General features: G+C 33.4%; 1 protein-coding gene and 1 non-coding gene across 2 annotated transcripts in view; one reads left to right on the top strand and one right to left on the bottom strand.

Annotated features, from left to right (window-relative positions):
• Smp_170760 (putative bromodomain containing protein) overlaps positions 1 to 21,229 on the top strand; it is a gene marked incomplete at both ends in the record, with an annotated part of 55,526 nt that extends 34,297 nt beyond the window's left edge. The window contains 8 exons of the mRNA XM_018793844.1: positions 1,368 to 3,532; positions 4,900 to 5,486; positions 8,688 to 8,916; positions 9,142 to 9,305; positions 10,390 to 10,553; positions 16,455 to 16,700; positions 17,883 to 18,026; positions 20,914 to 21,229. Of these exons, the coding sequence (XP_018648315.1) occupies positions 1,368 to 3,532; positions 4,900 to 5,486; positions 8,688 to 8,916; positions 9,142 to 9,305; positions 10,390 to 10,553; positions 16,455 to 16,700; positions 17,883 to 18,026; positions 20,914 to 21,229 (4,015 nt within the window). The remainder of the gene's footprint in view (positions 1 to 1,367; positions 3,533 to 4,899; positions 5,487 to 8,687; positions 8,917 to 9,141; positions 9,306 to 10,389; positions 10,554 to 16,454; positions 16,701 to 17,882; positions 18,027 to 20,913) is intronic.
• Positions 11,259 to 11,325, bottom strand: Smp_tRNA_01138_Pseudo_TTG.1.1. The gene has a single exon. It is a non-coding gene (tRNA).
• Positions 21,230 to 21,253: the final 24 nt, after the last annotated feature.

Below are 21,253 nucleotides of genomic sequence, written 5' to 3'. Positions count from 1 at the left end.
GGAGATTGTTAATTTTTTAATTGAGATCATGAATCGATCAATGTTAGACCACCATTAAAAATCTGGAATTAATAAATTTCTTTATATTTCAATAGTTGAGATCATGAGTCAATTGAAGCTAGACCACCATGGAAAACCTGGAAGCACTGGACGGCCGTTTCGTCCTATTGTGGGACTCCTCAGCAGTTAGCATCCACGATCCCGCCTCACGAAATTCGAACCCAGGACCTATCAGTCTAGCTTCATTGACTCATGATCTCAACGATTGAAATTACTACAATATCCAAAAAATCCCTTCTAATATTAGTTCTTTAAATATTTGAATATACGCTACCTGTGGTGAATATGTTCAGCATATCTCCACCAATACTTGTCATTTTTAAGATTATCCTCTTAGCTTGTTGCCATTAGAACTATCCTGGAATCTTTCCAAGTATCATCTTTAAGAAATACTATTAACATAAGCAAGCGCTTATCTCACGTTAATAACAATAAATTCATTTTTGTGTTAGTAAAGATATACTAATGTGTCATGAAGTATCGGTCTGTTTGTTCATATTCTGTAGCTGGTTAATAGAAATAATCTAGGATAAAAAGATCACTAACAGTGTGAATAGTTCAGAGATAATTTACTTTGCGTTACCGTTGGTTGATATGAACTTAAATCTCGTTATGAGTATCGAATCCTTCAAGCTTTTGAGTAGTACGTGTTGAGAATTCTCAAAAAAAGTATATAGAACCTTAATAAGGAAGTGTTTCTTGCAATCTTTCATTATAAGTTTAACGGAAAAAAGCAAATCTCATTTTAAAAGTTTTTACTTGATTAAGATATATGTGGATCTAATAATTTGTCTGTATGCTATATGACAATCACCATGTGACTCATTCTGTCATTTAAGTAAATTGACCTTTAATTTCTTACTTGAAGAGATTTTGTGGCAATTAATTTTATTTTATAGGTTGTTTTTGTCATGAACTAATCTCGCTCAAGATACCCGAGACAATCAGGTTTCATCAGGTAGTAGCTATCTCATTATTGATGATATTGGGTGGTCGTCGTGCTATATCGCGAATTAATTTTTATCATTAGATGCCGACTCAATCGTTGTAACGACTAAGTGCTCTTAGCGAGACATATCGGTTATGGATTTAATAGTTGATGAGATCATGAGTACGAGCTACAGCAGAGTCCTATGCTGTAACAAAACAGTTGTTCAATGCTCCTTGAATTTTAATGGACATTGACTGGAATTAATCTATGACAAATACAGTCTGCGTGGTTCCTCTATAATGCGTTATACTTTTATTATTTATGATAATGATAACTATGTAACAGTTATTAATGAAATTAACATTTTATCTTTTAGATTGCGTTTATTGATTGCTCAAAAACTGACAATCACAGGGAATTTAATCAATAATACAATAACAGAATATGATAGAAAAGCAATCGACATTGAGCCAACTACTTATCAGAAAAATATGTCATTAACTACATTGCCAAAACTTACTTCGATGCCTGTAGTTAGTAATTCTTGTGGAGTATTATCTACCTCATTATCAGATGATGAAGATAGTACTTGTAAAATAAGTGAACTCGAGGCTAAGATTGAATCACTAACTCGAAAAACAGAACAAAAACAAAGAGAAATTGATGAATGTTCATCCAGATTGTCTGGACTATTTCTTGGACAAGACAGATATTATTGTAACTATTATGTTTTAAAACATATGGGTGGTATTTACATTGAATGTGAATCTTTTGACAGTATGCCAACAAAAAGTGAGTGTTGTATTGACACTATAACAACAGAAGATGGTGAAAACCCTGTATTACCTATTGACAGCACTTTGTCTGAACTTCCTGATTCTCACCTTGATCACATTGTGAATCAGATAAAAGTGCGCCGAGAACTTGCACAACAACGCCAACTTAAGTTATCCGTCTCTACAGCTAATTCTTATCCATGTCATGACATTCCTCTTGAAAATAAACATTCAAATTTCGAAAAACTGCAGCTAGATGGTAGTTCACACACCGATATTTTAAATCAAACAGAACAATGTGATATAAACCCTGCAACAATCTTAAACGATATACAACTGAAGAACTCTGATAATCTAAACAGCAAAGATGTACTTGAAACTATGAATGAAAATGTTTGCCCACGATCTCTGAACTGTGTTCACATATCACATCCTGATAACGAGAAAATAGTAGAAAATTCTGACAGTCCAAGTTGTATCAGAGATTCTTCGAGCATTTATTCCAATTATGATGTTAAAAATAGTTCTGAAGACATAAAATGTGAATCCTTAGCTCAAACATCTGATAACGATCTAAGAGAATTATCAAATGAGAAATATCCTGTCATTATTCTTCCAAAATATCCTACGGAATCCCACTCAAAACAAGACGATAATATAAGTTCTCAATCATTAGGAAGTTGTATAGATGACACAAATGAACCAGTAGGCTTCGTTTATAATCATATTTTACGCAAAGATGACGCTGAAGAATCAACAAATCAGTCGAAGAATGAGTCTGAAGTAAAAGTTGATGTTAGTAGTGAAGGTATTTGCGATTCATCTATGAATCCCATTCCTCCAGATAAAGTCGATGATGCCGAATGCAAAGAGGAACTTAAAGTTAAAACATCAACTCCCGTAACCAATGATGATAATGTAACTCAGGATACTATGATCGTTATAGATGAAGTTAAACTAGAGGATAATAATGGACAAAGTAATGAACAAGATTGCCATGATAAACTTATTCATGAAATTTCTCCATACAAATTAGAATCTTTCATAGATAGGACATATACTTCAGGACAACCATTAGATTTATCAAACAAACCTTTACATTCAGAACAACTTTTAAATGAAAATTTAAATCATGAAACACTTTCCACTCAATTCAAATCAGACTTAAAGGATGAATTGGATGATTTAACATTGACTAAAAGTGTAATGTTATTTATGAATCATGCTGGAATAACTCTACCAACCGTTGATAATCCACTTTATTCAGATTCTTGGATTTCTATAATGAATTATTGTAAATTTTTACTTAGTTCTGCTATATCAGACGAAATTGCTTGTTCTAGAAACTCTAATTCTGATAATGAATTATGTATGAATTTACCTCTGAAAGAATCAATAATCAGGCTAAAAAATATGATGCCAAATGAAGTTAAAACGGAATTTCTCGATGAAACAAAAGTGACCAGTGAGCAAAATACTAATCATTCCTCTATAAATCATAATCAATTGGATACAGATATATCAGAATGTGTTAATAATGAGTTAGAAACTAGGCGAATTCAAACAATCAAAGAAAATTTATCATGTTTAAAATTAAGAAATGAATATAGCCAACCTACTTGGTATCAACTTGTGGATATAAACAAACTTAAAGATTTATTAGATGCTCTTAATTTTCGTGGAGTTCGAGAAAAACAATTAGCGAAATGTATTCGACGTTCAAAAGATTTTATAGAACTGTCTATGAATGTGGCTTCGAAAAGAAGTGAGTTCAACTGAATAGTGTAGTTTGTTCTATATTTTATTCATTTATAATGAATTTTTAATATTGGGGCAAAATATAGGAGTATGCGTGTAGTGGTTGTCTCTATGTCAAGCCCACACAGGTTGTTCTGGCTTCCTGACAAGCCGGTTTATTCATTCTTCTTGAGTCATATTTTGACCTTGTTCATTATTCGCTTCGCCCCACATCACCTCGATTCGATTTGACTATGAACATCAATTCATGCCCCCAAATGCCCTGGTACGGACGAGAGTGGGGGGAGTCCGCTCTCCCTCTCCAAATGCTCTCACATGGCCACGCGTATATAGCCTCTGACAGGGAAGTCCTACTCACTACCTTCTCGCGGCATTACTGTTGTTTACAAAATTGAGAGGACGAGAACCAAATGTCCGGAGCTTTAACCGGGTTGGTGGACACGGTGAGTCCACCTAGGGGAGTTGGAAAACCCTGATTCAAAACCAATGGTGCACATGGGCTCCAGTATCCTGAGGGAACAAATGGAATGTGAATCAACCGTTGGTCACCGTCTACCATGGGACTGCATCTCCTCACGATACTCCACTGCCCTGTGGATCAGACCTTTAGGTCAAAGGCTCCAGGTGTGGCTTCCTAAGAAAACCGCCTGTTTCGGTTTGGGCGCCCGGGCAGTATCACAGCTCTTACACAATTCAAATGAGATTTGTGTGGCGCATATATATCTGGTGCCCCTTTGTACCAATATTTATGTGTTTAAATAAATAAATAAATAAACATGCTTGGTCAAATCGAGTTGGTTCACATGCTTTCTCCAATTAATTTTGCTTCGCTCTCTATTCTTCTCTTCGTCTCTCCGATCGTTTGTCTGGACCAACGACTGTATGAAATACACATACTCGAAATTTATTCTCATATTTGACTTATTTAATTCCGTTATTCACTATGGCGGTTTAAGTCGATGATTATATTTGAGGATTGACGACATGTATATTTCAATAACATTCATTTATACGATCCAAATGTAGCCAAATAAGGGGCCACTAAATGCGTTTGATGGTTTGTCCTGATTAAACATTGAAAGATTCACACCTAAACCAGCTAGTTTATAGAATATAAAAATTACTAAAAACTATGGGCGTTTTCATCAAACTGTTTATTAATAGTTGAAACAGTTCAATCATGAGTTTTGTGAATAGAGTCCACTCTGAAAATGGACTCTATGTAACAAATTATGAATTGCTTATTTAGTTTTATTGATTCATTGAAGGTTCAATTCTATAAATGATTCTTCAATTATAAACTATTAAGAAGATTTTAAATACTCTGTTAAACTGCTCAGCAACTGTTCATATTAATTGGATTGTTTCCTTTAGATTCCGACTATGATGTTGTTAAATCCTTACCTATTACGAAATTGAACTCACGGCTTATGCAAATCCGTACTCATCGTCGTAGAGGAAGACGCAGTGGCAGAGGTCATGGAACAGCAAAATTGGGTTCTGGATATTATTACACTGGAAGTGGTAGTTTGAACTGTTTATCTGGAAAAACCTCAAATGGTTTCATATCATCTTCATCTTGGGAAGGAAATAATTCTAATGAAAGTAAAGAGATAGAACGTCTGAACTCATCAACTTCTAATATTTCTCGTTCTGACATTCTATGTTCGAGTGATGATGGTTCCAGTGATACTAATAGTGGACTAACGGTCACATCTCTAGTCGGTTCCAAACGCACTCTTGTCAACATGTATCGTGGTTATAATTCCCCATTTACGTCGACTGTAAATCCGGTTGGAATTATCAGCTCCAAATACAAAATTTTTGATCATAAAGGTTTGAAATGGGAGGATAATTCAACGGAACATGAAGAATTTATGAGTGAATGTCAATTGCTTTATGATGTGGAAGCTCTCGAAGACAAAGTAATATATGCCAGTCTGCAAACTAAAGAATGGAAGGTATAAACAAAGTTTTTGTTTCTAATATTTCCTTATAATAATGTACTATAACTCACTTATTAAGTTCAGTTTAATGCACTCTGCTCCGAACCATACTTAAGGTGGATGGAGGCTGCTAATAATTCCTGGCTACCTAAACATTAGTACATAAAGCTAGATCTGGACCTGCAACCTACAGATTGAAAGCTAAATACTACAATTAATTACCCAGTGCTCCAATTCCCATAATGATAAATGTATAACTGACATCAAATGTTTTAAAAATTAATTGATTTAGCCGTGTCATGGATCTCCCTATATCATAATCCCATTTAACCATCTAACTACGTATATGTGATACTTCGCCATATCAGAACATGAATAATGCAGTATAGTTATATAAACAAATATTTCTTTTTAGTTTAGGTTAACTAAAATCATACTGACGGTTGTTAACATAACATTATTACTTTAACATTGAGTTACTGAATACAATGATCTAAACTATTCAGGGAATTTTCAACATATTTCAACAAGTTTGATACTAAAATTGAATTGTGAAATGAATAGAATGTTAATAAACTTAGTTTTCCTTTATTTGTATTGTTGGTGATTACTAAAAACTAAATATGAACTGATAAAAATAGAACTCCTCTTGGAATGACATCAGAGACCATCGGGTGCTGCGGTATATGCTTAACCTATAGAAGATTAAGGTCACTCCGTGGTATAAATTATAAAGTTCGAAAATTCCTACAAACATCCTGCGCTGATGATAATCATATGCATTCTTGTGATTAATTCCGTGAGGTAATTCTAAGTTCTGATGAAAAGCTGTGACTAGTAGAATTTAAGCACACCCGGATTTTGTGGTTGCTCTCCAATGGTTAGTGAATGATGGTTGAGAGACATTGATAATTGATTATAACTAGAAATAAGAACATCTTAACGCCCACTCACTGGTCTGAAGGTCAAGTATTTACTGTTCAGGGTTTCCTAGTTTTTAAATAGTCGTCCATTTAACATCAACCCGTGGTGCAACCTATGATGACAGTCTGTAAAGTCCCCATAAATACGAATTATTTGTGTTATAAACTGTGCTCTAAGCTATGTAATAATGTTCAAATTATATTGTGGACTAATTAATGTCATATAATGGTAATCATTGGATTAAGTGGTCTATAAGTATCATGTATATCACCGCGAAATCCCTAGTTTCTAGACCCACATCCTCGCTGAAGTCTCCTATTTCTTCAAAATCTTCTCCAATGTATACCAGTTTTTTAGACGGACTACATATTTAAACTATACAAATCTTTGCATATATATGACATGAATAAAAAACGAACACAGAAAAAGATTACTGTCTTTTCACATGGTCATTTTAAGTATAGTCAACAAATTAAAATCACGAAATCATCTGTTTTTCCACTAAATTTTAAAATTCATTTTAGTCTTTCAATGTTATGTATTCCGTATAATATGGAACCCTAAGGAAATAGTATTCGGATAAGTTCTTATTCTTGATTGAGATCATGAATCCATCAATGTTCGATCACCATTGAAAACTTAGAAGCATAGGATGGCAGTTCCGTTCTAGTGTGGGACTCCTCAGCAGTGCGCGTCCACGATCTTGCACACAGGACTTAAAACTAGAACCTCTGGTCTCGCGCGCGAACGCTTAACCTCCAGACCACTGAGCCGGCTGGCATTCAACACTGGTAATGTCTAACTTCAACCAATTCTTCTTATATATATAAACCACAGTGAATTGACAGCAAGTTCATGTGTATAAGTTTTTGACATAGTCAGCACTGACAACCAGTTCGTCGCATAGTATTAGTGCTAGATATGGTACTTTAGAGTCTTTCTACTGTCGTTTACGTACATAAATTCTAATGTATCTGCATCTTATTCTCCCGAAAGATATGCGAAAAGAAGAATGTAAATGGAATGATCAGTTTGTATCTGATGAAATACAATTTGTTAGTTGTTTACTATATATCAAATGTCTATCCATAATCATATTGATAATGACATGGAAAGATTAATCATATCTCTTACAAATTCCCTTCAATAATCTCTATAATAAAAGCACTATCTTTTCTCAAAATCCCATGAAAGAGTAATTACTTACTTACGCCTGTTACCTCCCGTCAAGGAGCATAGGCCGCTCACCAGCATTCTCCATCCAACTCTGTCCTGGGCAATCCTTTCTAGTTCTTTCCAGTTGTTATTCATCCTTTTCATATCTTCTTCTATTTCCCGGCATAATGTGTGCTTTGGCCTTCATGAAAGAGTAATAGAGAACAATAATGTTGGGTAGTTACTATTTTTTTTTACTTGGTAATTTTGTTGAAAAAAACGGGAAAGTATTTATCCTAATACGCTTATTAACCATTTTCTGTTCCATACGTTCCAAACATTTTCATCTTATAAGCTATAAATAATAGTCGTTGTATTATTCACATTTTTGTATAGTTTGTTGAATTGACATTTTCACACCCTTTTACCATCCGAATTTATTCGTCAAATAATTTATTGATTTGCAATGGCAACTTATAATAACTTATTCAAAGTGATAGTAAGTAACTGGAGCTTTTTTATAGCCATAGAAATATGTACATTATTCAACATTATGTAATCGACAAAACAATGAGTTCAACAAGGTAACTATACTTATTTACATATCTGTTACTACTTGGTAATAACATATCTATCTATCTGTCTGTCTATCTATCCATCTATCTATCTATCTATCTATCTATCTATCTACCTATCTATCTATCTATCTATCTATCTATCTATCTATCTACCTATCTATCTATCTATCTATCTATATATATATATATATATATATATATATATATATATATATCTGTTTGAAGTGGTTTATGAAGTACATATAACATTCATATATCTGTTTGAAGTGGTTTATGAAGTACATATAACATTCAGTTCGTATGCTCATCTCTTACAGGCTAGTGATCTTGCAAACGTGATTTCAAAAGTATTTATTGAAGAATATAATATAAAGCTATCAAGTATAATATCTCTCTTTGTTACATAATATCCATTTGTAGATATAGTTAAACTAATTATTGATATTTGAATCATAGATATATGATAATTTAATGGTTCAATCTTTGTTTCACGTTATGCTTTACATTTTGATGTCCAACTGTCAAACATTGATTGTTAATGAGAATAATTCTTTTTTAGATTCCAAATAAAACATCTGAAGATGAGATAATTTCTCTCATTCCTCGTACAGAAGTCAAAAAATCACGATTTGAACATTGGCCATTGGAATTGGCAAGGAATCGTTTATTAGACATTGAACGTCATATAGAACGCCGTTATTTACTACCACCGTTTAATTCCGAAGTTCATTTAAATATTATTCCTGAAGTTGAAACTACTGATGTACCATTTCTTCCAGAAGTACGCAGTAATACAGAATCTACAGATACGGGGATAGAAACTGAAGGAGAGTGCAATGACATAAAGTATGATAGATGTGAATTTAATACTGAAATAGTCGGAGATGATATTAACGTCTCTGGACAAAGTCATATACCACAAATCCTTCATGTAACCAATAAACAATCTAACTCAAATGATCCAGTTGATAATAGTAATGTGTGTGACATGCAGCTTGATGTTAACCATTCAGATGGATTAAATGGCCCTATACATGATCAAACAAATAATAATGTTCCTCAGGATCTTATGGATTGGCGCACCAACCTAAACCAAGCATCTGATGTTAACACAATACGTAGTTGCATGAATCAATTAATTCTAGCAATTGCATGGGATAAGTCAATAATGAAAGTAGTAAGTTAAATATTATTAGAAGTATGTGTAATGCAAAAATATCATTTATATATTAAACATTAAATTATAATTCGTTCATGCTGAATTTCTCAGTTTACCAGTGTTGATAATTTTGTACTTTACATTAAGTACTGAATGTAGCTAGACAACCATTAGAAAACTAAGGAGTACTGAACAGTTGTTCTTTACTGGTATTATGTTGTGTGCTACTGATGTTGACAGATATACGTAATATGCATCATCAGTCGAAAGTGAAATGTATGGTGGCAGACGATTAAGAACATCAGGGAGAACGAAAACAAAGACTGATGGGTGTGGAAACGAAAGAACAATGAAGCCTTTGATGATTGATTGACATTTTGCAAATGAAGTATTTACTGTATGGTTCTCAGATTTTACTAAACCATTCTGTAATTTTGTATTGAAAAACATTTAGTTATCCCCGCCTTTGTTCTCGTCCACTACAATGTGGGACTCTTCAGTGGTATGCATCAATATCTTACTAGGGATTGGACCCAAGAACTTCAAGTCTCGTTGTGAACGCCTGATTTTCAGACCTTTGAATTAAGATCCATTAGTTTACATTTAAGAATTTAGTCAATTCTTGATTATCTTCCAGTCTATATAGTGAATGGATAATTCTTGAGCGATCAGTCATAATTTTAGTCAGTTCTTGTATTATCAGTATAAATATGTTTTGATTATTATACAATAATCCTCTTAGTCTCATTTATTCGAGCTATATCGATTTTTTAACATTCCTTCATCATCTAATGCATGTAAACCATGATCAAAGAATGAACTCTTCTGCTATAAGCTTCCATATTTTGAGTGAAATTTTCATATCTATTAGATAGATCACACCAGTATAGTCGGACTCATTTCGCTTATCACTGAACAGAAATCATGGCATATCAAGGAAACATTTCACTAATGCTATATTAATAAAGACAACTTACTTTATAGTAAGTAATGGAAATAAAGTAAACCAATCAATTTTGCAAGTTTGTAGGACACGATTTCTGACCTCACTAAATTTTGTTGATATTTCCAAAGAGTTAAGAAATGATTTTTCTTCTATCAGCTCTGTCAGATATGCAGACGTGATAACAATGAAGATTGTCTATTATTATGTGATGGATGTGATCGTGGTTATCATACTTATTGTTTTCGTCCACAATTATCTAATATACCATCTGGAGATTGGTTTTGTTACGATTGTGTATCAAAAGCAACTTCAAAACATTTGTGTTATATATGTGGTGGATCAGAAATGGACGATCTACAACAACAAACTGACAGTAATTCATCAATTTCAGAAGTTAAACGTTTAGCAGTTTGTTACCATTGTTCACGAGCTGTGCATAATAGTTGTGCTCGACCAGCATTTGTACGTATACCAAAACGATGGTATTGTTCAAATTGTATATTTTTAAAATATGTAAAAACAAGAAATGAAGATTCTAATTTATCTCTACAGAAATCCCGAAGAAAACGCAAATTATATGAAGATACTGATATAAATGATAATCAAATGGTATGTATAACTATTCAGTAACCATAAATTGATTTGTTTTTGCATTTCAAAAGCACTATGGTAAATAAATAAAACAATGTCAAATAAATAACTTTGAGAACTGGTCTTATTTACCTTTCTCATTACTGATTTTATAGAATCTTATTTCTGACATCATAAAACGTAATTTTAAAAAAAAGAAGCATTTCACATAGCACTTAGTATTGTTTGTTTGAATCTTCCCATCGATGTGTTAGGACTGCAACTGGTCAGTCTCTCATTGGCATATGTGCATACTGTACTTATTGCCTCGATATAGTCTAAATTCACAAGCATGGTAAGCAAAGATGAATAGTGGCTAGCAGTGGAATCCAGGACACGCGTTTCGTCCTATTTGAGGCTCGTCAGCTGGATGTACCTGCGTCTCAGAGTTGATGTTCACTCTGGGATTCGAACCTAGTACCGTTCGCTTCAAACGCCATCGCGTTATCCACTCGGCCACTGAGTCCTGATAGCCACTTGCTTGTGCGATGGGGTGAAGTTTAAATTCATTCAGTATTGTTTGTTTGAATCTTCCCATTGATGTTTTTCACATAGCAGTTTGTTAAGTTTACAGGAAAATGTGAGTAGATAATGAATAAACTTTCGGTTATTACTCATGGTTTATACTCAAATCTTTATTAGGTTAGTTTTTATCTAATCTAGTAATCAAATAAGATGAATTTTGAAGTATACCTGTAAATATTGCTTAAAATATGTAAGTTTCTATGCTACACTGGTTTGTTATACAAAAGATGAAATACGTAAGTAGCTACCGTTGTAGTGTGGTCTACTTATATTCATATAAGTAGTATATAGTGATGGTCAGACATAGAATGTATTTTGGCAGAAGATCGATAAGGAAAAAACTGGAATGAAGCGCAATTGGTAGGAAAATGCATGAGCAATCAAATCAGCGAAGATAAACTGATATATGCAGAAGGAACAGTTAAGATTGAGACAATTGATGGTTATTTTGCAAACTAACTGTTTACTGTATGGTTATCAGAATTTAGTGAAATAGTCTGTAATTTGTGCTTAAGTACATTTGATTGTTTACAACTAGTATTCTATTCACTACACATTAACCGGCAAAATTTGAATGAATTTCATTCAGAATATTTTATGAAGCGACTGATTTGTTCAAACGTTCTAGAACGCTACTTATGTGTAAAGTGCATGTGGTAACCGATTTTTGTTAAAAGGTTTACATAAATGCAGACAATAGTTTAGGCTGATCTCATATACAAATACCAACATGATTTTACGAAAATACAGATGTTCATTAATTGGTTATAAACTTAGAATTTACTTAAGCAGTTGTCAGTATCAACAATGTTACTTTATCATCGACACGAGAGGAAATCTATAGTTCTTCACTAGGGTAATCAAAAGTAATTTTTCCTGTTAAAAATTGTAATACTGAATCTAAATGTGATTTGGTTAGCCAAGAGGTGAATTTCAACCTATTGAAGAACATACATGAAAATACTCATTCACAAATGTTAGTTGATCTCAAAAGCGAATACTGTAAGTACAAACTTTTTCATACTAGGAAACATTCTCTAGTAACAATAAGTAGAAACTATTCAATGTTGTTGTCAACTCTTAGTTTTTATATAGTTGAGATCATGAGTTAATTAAAGCTAGACGACCATGGCAAACCTGGAAACACTGGACGGCCACTCCGTCCTAGTATGGGACGGACTCAACAGTGCGCATCCACGATCACGTTCTCGCGAGATTCGAACCCAGGACCTACCAGTTTCGCGCCAGAGCACTTAACCGACAGACCACTGAGCCGGCATCCAACGACGTTAATGTCTAACCTCAACCAATCCACGTCCAGTGCTTCCAGGTTTTCCATGGTGGTCTAGCTTCAATTGACTCATGATCTCAACTATATAAAAATTACTACAATCTCCACAAAACCCCCTTGTGATCTTAGTTTTTAGTTTCACCTAAAATCTCTGATCACCTATTTCTGGTTAGTAAACTAAAATGTCATTCAAACACTGAAATTTTGAATAAGTTATTAAGGTTAAAATCTACAGAATATATTCCTAAGACGATTTGGAAGTAATTATTTGCCTGCACAATATCTGAAAACGTAGTCTAATTTTTCAAGTTGTCTTAGCTTCACGTACGTAGTTCATATGGCATTATCTCACTTGCGTACGCTTTCATGCATTAGTAATCTATACATTATTATTATTATTATTATTATTATTATTATTATTTGAATACTATCGTAAGTTATATATCGAAACAGTTTGGCATAAAACTACAAAAAAACTTGACCTAAATAACTTTACTTTGGTTACTATCCATATAAATATTTTAGATGACCCATACTAATCAATGAAGTATCATTTAAAACCATTTTCCTGTTTTTTTTTCTTTTTTTCATCTCATAAATTAGTTTTTCGATATAATTCCTTTTTTTTTGTTTGTGAATTGGGCTTTAAGTTAAAAATAAAAAAATCTAAACACTAAGCAAAGTTTCCACAGAAATAAAAAAATCAATTCATATTAGCTAGGTACAATTATTTTGGTAAAAAATAAGCCTATAATTAAACTACAAAAATAAAAAAACAACAATGGTCCAACTTAGTTACCAATTAGAAATATACATTTTAACAAAGAATGATAAAAAAAATTTTTTTCCTTTTTTTTTTAAAAAAAAAGAAAAAGAAGATAACTGATAGACGGACAGACAGACCAATAAATAGACAAACAGTTCTTCTAAATTTTTCTATATCCTATTTCTTCATCTACTTACTATTACTTACTTATTCAATAATAATAATAATAATGTGTCAATATTATCTATCTTTCAATATCAATAATAATTCACTTTATCTTCTATAAACAAAAGAGGAACAACAAGAAGAAGAAGGAGAATAAAAAATGTATTCTCTTTATAAATCAATTTTTACTGGAAAGATAGAAAATGGGAATTATAAATAAAAAAAATGACAATCTCTAGTAAAGAAATAAGTAATCAGATGGAATGAAGAAAATTTTTATTAGATATGATGAACAGTTTAATGATTCTAGTATATATATACATAGTTCGATTTAAAATGACTAGATTTAACATCCCATGGAATAATTATAAAGTATAATAATATTTACTCGACCGTTGCTGCTACCTTGACGTAGTGGTCGGGCTTGCCTATCATGATGAACCAATCGAGCTATACTGGCTGGAACTATCGTTCCTCAAAGTCCTACCATGCCAGACAGTCGGTTGAAGAGAGGTAAGACTAAAAGTAGCGAACCCAAGGTCAGGAGGCGAAGTCGTACTGCTAACTGTACAGAGGAGTGACAGCAGTAAGGTGTTTCCTTCAGACAACCAGCATGACAGTGATGCTGCCTTCCCACAAGGACGGGTGGGGTTAGAAAAGGTAGACCCTGAAAATGCACAGCCCGCCTTATCTCACAAATATCCGTCTCCGGCGGTAAGGTCTCAACAAGTAAGGAGCTAACACAAAAACTACCCACAAAAAGGTCGTGTGTGACCGACCTCAAGCAGTTGTCCCTTGGGCACTGCGGTCACGCTCTCAGGTCATTAAGACCAATTCTAACCCAATTTCCTTTTCAGGTACCTGTAGAAGAACCTTTCCACGGTATGGGCAACCGAGAAGTGATAACTGCCCTCATACCTCTAACAGCACTCAAGACCACTGACTGACTGACAATAATAACATTTGATACTTCAGTTGTTATTACTGACACTAAAAACATTAGATAATATTAACTATTTTAATAGTTGAGTTTATCAGTCAAAGCTAGACCACTATGGAAAAACCTGGAAGCAGTGGACGGTCGTTTCATCCTAGTATGGATTCTTAGAGTGACTGGCTTCAAGAGGTATTTCCTGGAGTTCTAGTGAGAAGCAGTGACCAGTGGAGTTCAACTGAGTCTGTTTTAAGAGAGTAACTCACTGAAGACAATAGTGGATGGCGGCACAATTTCACAGATTGGTTGTAGTGAGACATTAACACCTTTGGATGCTGGCTCAGTAGTCTAGAGGTTAAGCACTCGCGCGTGAGACTAATAGATCCTGTGTTCGAATCTCGCGAGGCGGCATCATGGATGCGCACTTCTGAGGAGTCCCACAATAGGACGAAACGGCCGTCCAGTGCTTCCAGGATTTCCATGGTAGTCTACCTTTAATTGACTCATGAACTCAAGTATATAAAATTACTAAAATCTCTAAAAAAAACCTCCTCTAAGAATAATTGACTATTTTATAAAACATGAGAAAATTTTTTTTATTACTTAACTGTTCTTTTTCAAGGTTTGTTCACCGATACGAATAATTTACTGTGTAAATATACATGATAAGATCCATAGAACATTTATTGATTAATAAATCAATTTTAAAAATGATAGGAGATAATATTCAGATTTGACTGTAGCACATTTTTTCCAATTTTCGGTGTTTATTATTGTGCATAGAAATAGGTGAAATGTAAGTCTATATATTTCATTTAAAAGCAGTGGACAGAAAGTTCTGGACCTAGATTTCATTTTATTTAACATTCCTTACCAAGGTATATATATATTTGAAGTCCAACACTACATAATACGTATCTAAATCTCATAGATAGTAATAATCCTTTTTGAGATTACAAACACATGATGATTATCATTTGGCACGAAATCTAGGTCCAATATTTCCCTAATGATTGTCTTTCATGGCTTGATATAAAACATAGTGAACCACAATTTCCACTTACTCAAATTAACAATTACAAAGCAATTTGGCCTATAAAATTCAATTCGAACTAAGGACTGGACAAGTAGATAACACATATCACCTTTAAGTGATGAACTGCTACAACATTATAAATGTTAACTTCACACTGAGTCAACTGTTGAGTATAAGTACTTCAATTTGATTGATCTATGTAACCTTCTCCTAACCAAACTTTTTTGTTCTTTCTGTATATAGATTCATTTATCACCCCTATCCTTTTTAAATCTTTAGTACAAGTAGAAACAGAATGATGAAAGATACAAAATCACCGAATCACAAAATTTTCTCATTATTTATATTTCTTTATACAATTCAGCTTATTAAAAGTAACGAGTTAGCCATTCCTTTATGGTAACTCTCCAGTACAAAACTACCAAATATCTTTTGTTTTAATTATGACGGTTTTTAGTGCCATATAGATATCGACATTATAAAATGATCATAATGTGTAAAAGCATTTTAAAATGTATTGAGGTAATTTCTTTTCTGAAAGTTTGTCAACTATTTGTTTAAATTCATTTTAGTTAAAAAGGAGTAAAATGTGTTCCGCCTTGAAATTAGAACATCCAAGTATGAGCTCCTACGATAAATTAAATATAATTGACAATAAATTCACAAATCCAAATAGGAAATATCAAGGTTGGTGGAGGAAAGTTCATAAATATCGGAAATGTACCGAGAATACTGATAGCGGAACTATTCCAATTACTAAATCCAAGATAAGAAAACATGGGCCTAGATCTCATACTGACTTAGAGAATAAGAGACGAAAACCTAGTGCCTCCGAAGAATTCAATGAATTTCCATTGCCTAAAAGGCCTGGTAGAAAACCAACTTACCATTTAAATGCACTGCCTACAAAACCTAAACGTCATTATCATCGTCGATCTATATTGTTGGTATCTAAAAATATGTCTCGATCCCGAGGTCGTCCTCGTCGTCATTGTCGTACGTTACGTCAGGAAATAACAAATGGCAATGATGATAAATCTACCATTGATTCATTAGAATCTATACAGCCTTTGTGTCAAACCTACCAGCCAATGAAATCCAATGAGCTTGAATGGTGTCGGTAAGTTTTGTACAGTAAAAGATTAGCTTTCTGGTATTGTTGACATCTTTTGAAGTATTTAGTATTCCAAGTTTCTTTTTGGTTGGTCATGAAATATCTAATTCTTAATCAATAAATTTTGTCTAGCATTCAATAGATTAAAATGATGAGACTGTCAGGATACAGTAGTAGTCATCCAAATATAGTCTATTAGGCAAAATTAAATACTGAGCATACGAACAACTCTTTTCGAAATTCTGTAGAAAGCATGATGACATTAATTTATTTCATACAAATACTAGTGCATTATATACTTTTATAGGTTCAAAAATGTACTTTTCACAGTCATTCATTTCAAGCCCCCAAATGCGCTGGTACGGCCGAGAGTGGGGAAAGTCCGCTCTCCCTCTCGAAATGCCCTCTCATGGCCACGCGAATATATAGCTTCTGCCAGGGAAGTCCTACTCACTGTCTTCTCACAGTGGCGGGGGTGTTGTTCACAAAAGTGAGAGGACGAAAAGCAAATGTCCGGAGCTTTAACCGGGTTGGTGGACACGGTGAGTCCACCTAGGGGAGTTGAAAAACCCTCATTCCAAACCAATGGTGCATATGGGCTCCAGTATCCTGAAGGAACAAATGGTGTATGAATCAATCGTTGGTCACCGTCTACCATGGGACTGCATCTCCTCACGATGCTTCACTGCCTTGTGGACTAGACCTTTAGGTCAAAGGCTCGTGATGTGGCCCCCTAAGAAAACCACCTGCTTCAGTCTGGGCACCTGGGCAGTATCACAGCCCTCACACAAATCGAATGAGATTTGTGAGGCGCATATTTATCTGGTGTTTTCTCGTACCAATATTTATGTGTTTAAATAATAAATAATAATAAACATTCATTTCAAAGCTGACTTAAATGGTCATCAAATACTATAGATGATAACCATCTAATCCTTAACTTGATTAACTTTATAAGTCATAGCTTCATATCAAAATTTGGTGTAAAGCATATTGAAACAGGTCACTTTTAAGTATTAATGATTACAGTACTTCTGAACTTTTTGAACTCAATTTTTTCTGGTGTAAAATTAGTTCTCCAGGAAACTACAATTTTCTGAATTAAGAGCATCAGTATATTTTATTTATAAATAGTTAATCAATCCTTTATAATTTTTCTGTCATTTTTTTTATTATTATATTAACCAGACGAGCTACAGAAGATTTACTAAATCATGAAGCTTCTTGGGCATTTCGTAAACCAGTTAATCTAAAACAAGTACCTATCTATCGAAAAATAATTAAGCATCCAATGGATTTATCTACAATATGGAGAAAAGTACAGGATCCTGCGTAAGCATATATATATATAGTTTTGATTGACATACTATTCGAAAAGAGTTAAATCCTATGTCATCGTATTTTTACAATCCATTTCAATTTATTGATTAACAATACATTCTGTAATCGACGATGAGGGTACCGTTAAATGCCACTTCCTTTGCACTTCAACGATCCTACATGAAAGGGATTCAAAATTCCCATTGTTGATTCAAAGAAGATGACTGTTTTTGTTGTTGTTGTTGAATATTTTGTTAATATTTGGTAATATTTAGTTGGGAATGATGACAGAACCTAAAGTTCAATCAATCAACTAAGTCTATGTACACCTGGGTTTGTTTTCTCATCGAGTGAATCTCTAAATGAACAATTATTTCTCGGAACATCTTAGTTTGACCCATAAAATTACTGAGTTAAACTAAACATTACATATCCAACGTGTATTGATTGAGATCATGAATTGATTGATGATCTCAATCAAAAAATCAATAATCTCCATAACTCCATACTGTATTGATTTTTATTGGGAAATTAATTTTTTTAAATACTGTTTCATAAGACCAAACAGTTTGCTTTACATAAAGTAGGCTCATCTCTGTAAAAGTACTTTTAGTTACATTTAACGATTACTTATTAATAGCACTTAAGCTAATATGTAAGCAATTACTGAATTTTTACTTAATTTGTAATGATCTTGATTGTTCCGTTGTTGGTATTTTGATCAGTCTCGGTTGGGATATGTGAATTGCATCGATATAAGGATTGCTACAAAAATTTATGTAGAATAGATGAAATATGATTAGTAGCCGCATCCAGAACGCAAGTTTCGTCCTTTTTCAACCTACCTACATCCCAGAGTTGATCTTCACCCCAGTACTAAATTTGAGTTCTGGAGTCAATTAAAGTTCTCCTACTGTTGATAAGGGGATTAAAGTTAAATGCGGAATTGTTTTGAACATGAGGCTAGATAATGTACTAGAAGAGACCTAAAATGCTTCTCCCCTGATCCAGGAGAAATTTTTTGAGTGAATTAAAGTTCTCCTACTGTTCATAGGGAGATCAAAGTTATATAATCAACGATTATTAAGAATACCAAATAAGTGACATGAAATATTTTTAACTTGTACAATTTACTCGTTAAAACCAATTTATCTATCATCATCCCATTTTAGTTTTTCTTAATTTCTACAAACTCTTACTTTTCATAGTTGAAATCATGAGTCGATTGAAGCTAGACCACCATGGAAAACCTGGAAGCACTGGACGGCCGTTACATCCTATTATGGGACTCCTCAGCAGTGCGCATCCACGATCCCACACTCGTGAGATTCGAACTCAGGACCTACCAGTCTCGAGCCAGAGCCCTTAACCGATAGACCACTGCGGGATCGTGGATGTACACTGCCGAGGAGTCCCATAATAGGACGAAACGGCCATCCAGTGCTTCCAGGTTTTCCATAGTGGTCTAGCTTCAATTGACTAACGCTTTCAACTATGAAAATACTAAATTCTCCACAAAAACCGCCTCTGAAAAACTCTTACTTGTAACACAACATTCCAACTTTCTGTGTAAATCTTTTTTCTTCTCATTATTGTTTACGTAAAAAGTAGAAATAGTGATTATAGTGGTAAGAGAAATGCAGATTAACTAAACGTTTTTTCATAAATGTTTGTTCTTTTGTGAAAGGATTATCCAGCCAACTTTTTTTCTAATTCGTCTCTAATCTTTGCTGTTATATGATTGATTATTCTCACTTATAAATTGCTAATTTTGTTGTGCTCTAAGATCAGTGTTAATTGCTACATATACTGATTGTTCAACCATAAATTTGACTTCTTTTCATAAAAAGAAAGTTTCTTTAACAGTCTGACTACATCTTACCTTAGATTGAGTTTAGGATTATTGTCCAACTGTTGTACCATTACATCATACTTGTATTGAAAGAATCCCGACAGATTGTAATTAGGAATTACCATAGGTCAGATTCTCTTAAATACAACAAGAACACTATTGAAATAGAGTCACTATCGATTAATATGTAACGATAAACATTGAATTGTTTTGTAACTTTCAATGACAATGAAGTAAAGTATTTAAAATCAATGCAAATTCAGTCTCTTTTTTAACCTTACACCTAAATGTCTTCATTTATTCAATAATTCTCTGTATTTTACTTAAAGTGTTTAAGTGATAATTCGGAAAACGAGTTCCAAATGATAATGAGGCTTAACAGTTAAAACTCATCGAACAAAACACGCTCATTGTAAATGCTTATTGGAATCATTATTGTTGGTCTAACTACGTTACCGTTTCCATGACGTTTGGGAATATATTTTACTACTAATAATAGTGTAGTGAACAGAAAGCGAGTTGGGACAATGGAATGTATTTAGGCACAGGTTACAGACTATCTCACTAAATCCTGAAAACCATACAATGAATAGTTAATTTGCAAAATAACCATCAATTGTGTCAATCTTCACTGTTCCTTCTGTAAATATCAATCCATCTTCTCTAATTTCGTTGTTTGTGCATTTTCCTACCAATTGCGCTTCATTCCAGTTTTTTCCTTATCGATCTTCTACCAAAATACATTTTATGTCTGACCATCACTATATACTACTTATATGAATATAAGTAGACCACACTACAATAGTATCATAGATTTACTTTTCTAACATCCCATGAAATATCTTTTTTCTTACTTTTCATTCTCAACCTCTTTTTGATGAATTTTTAATTTTTCACCAAATGTATATCCTAGAAAGTGTGTTTTAGATAACATGTTTCAGAGAAATATTTACATATGTTTAATTTCATCTTTTCTGTTACAGTTCTTTTATTCATCAGGAATCTAGGATTACCTAATCTGTTCATCCATTTTTTATATTATTTTAGAGCATATACTACCTTCAGCAATTGGGTTCATGATGTTCGTCTCATTTTTTCTAATTGCGAATTTTTTAATGAAGATGATTCAGAGGTTGGACGTGCTGGTCATGCTATGCGAGCTTATTTTGAATCACGTTGGTCTAAATTTGATGAGAAAGTAAATTTAAATGGTCATGAAGTAGATGATAAAGGTAAATCTCAAAAAGAACTAATGGCTACCAATAGTGTTCCAGAGAATCTTATTACAATTTGTGACAATTCCTCAGAAATAAAACATTTCAACACTATGTCTGTACAGAGTACTAGTGGTACTGAGAATTGAGCGTAGTCAATATCGACAAGATGA

Source organism: Schistosoma mansoni, chromosome 1 (genome assembly GCF_000237925.1).
Source record: "Schistosoma mansoni strain Puerto Rico chromosome 1, complete genome".
Classification (NCBI taxonomy): Eukaryota; Metazoa; Platyhelminthes; class Trematoda; order Strigeidida; family Schistosomatidae; genus Schistosoma; species Schistosoma mansoni.
Note: the sequence above shows the minus strand (reverse complement) of the source record. Positions and strands in the feature narration are given on the sequence as shown.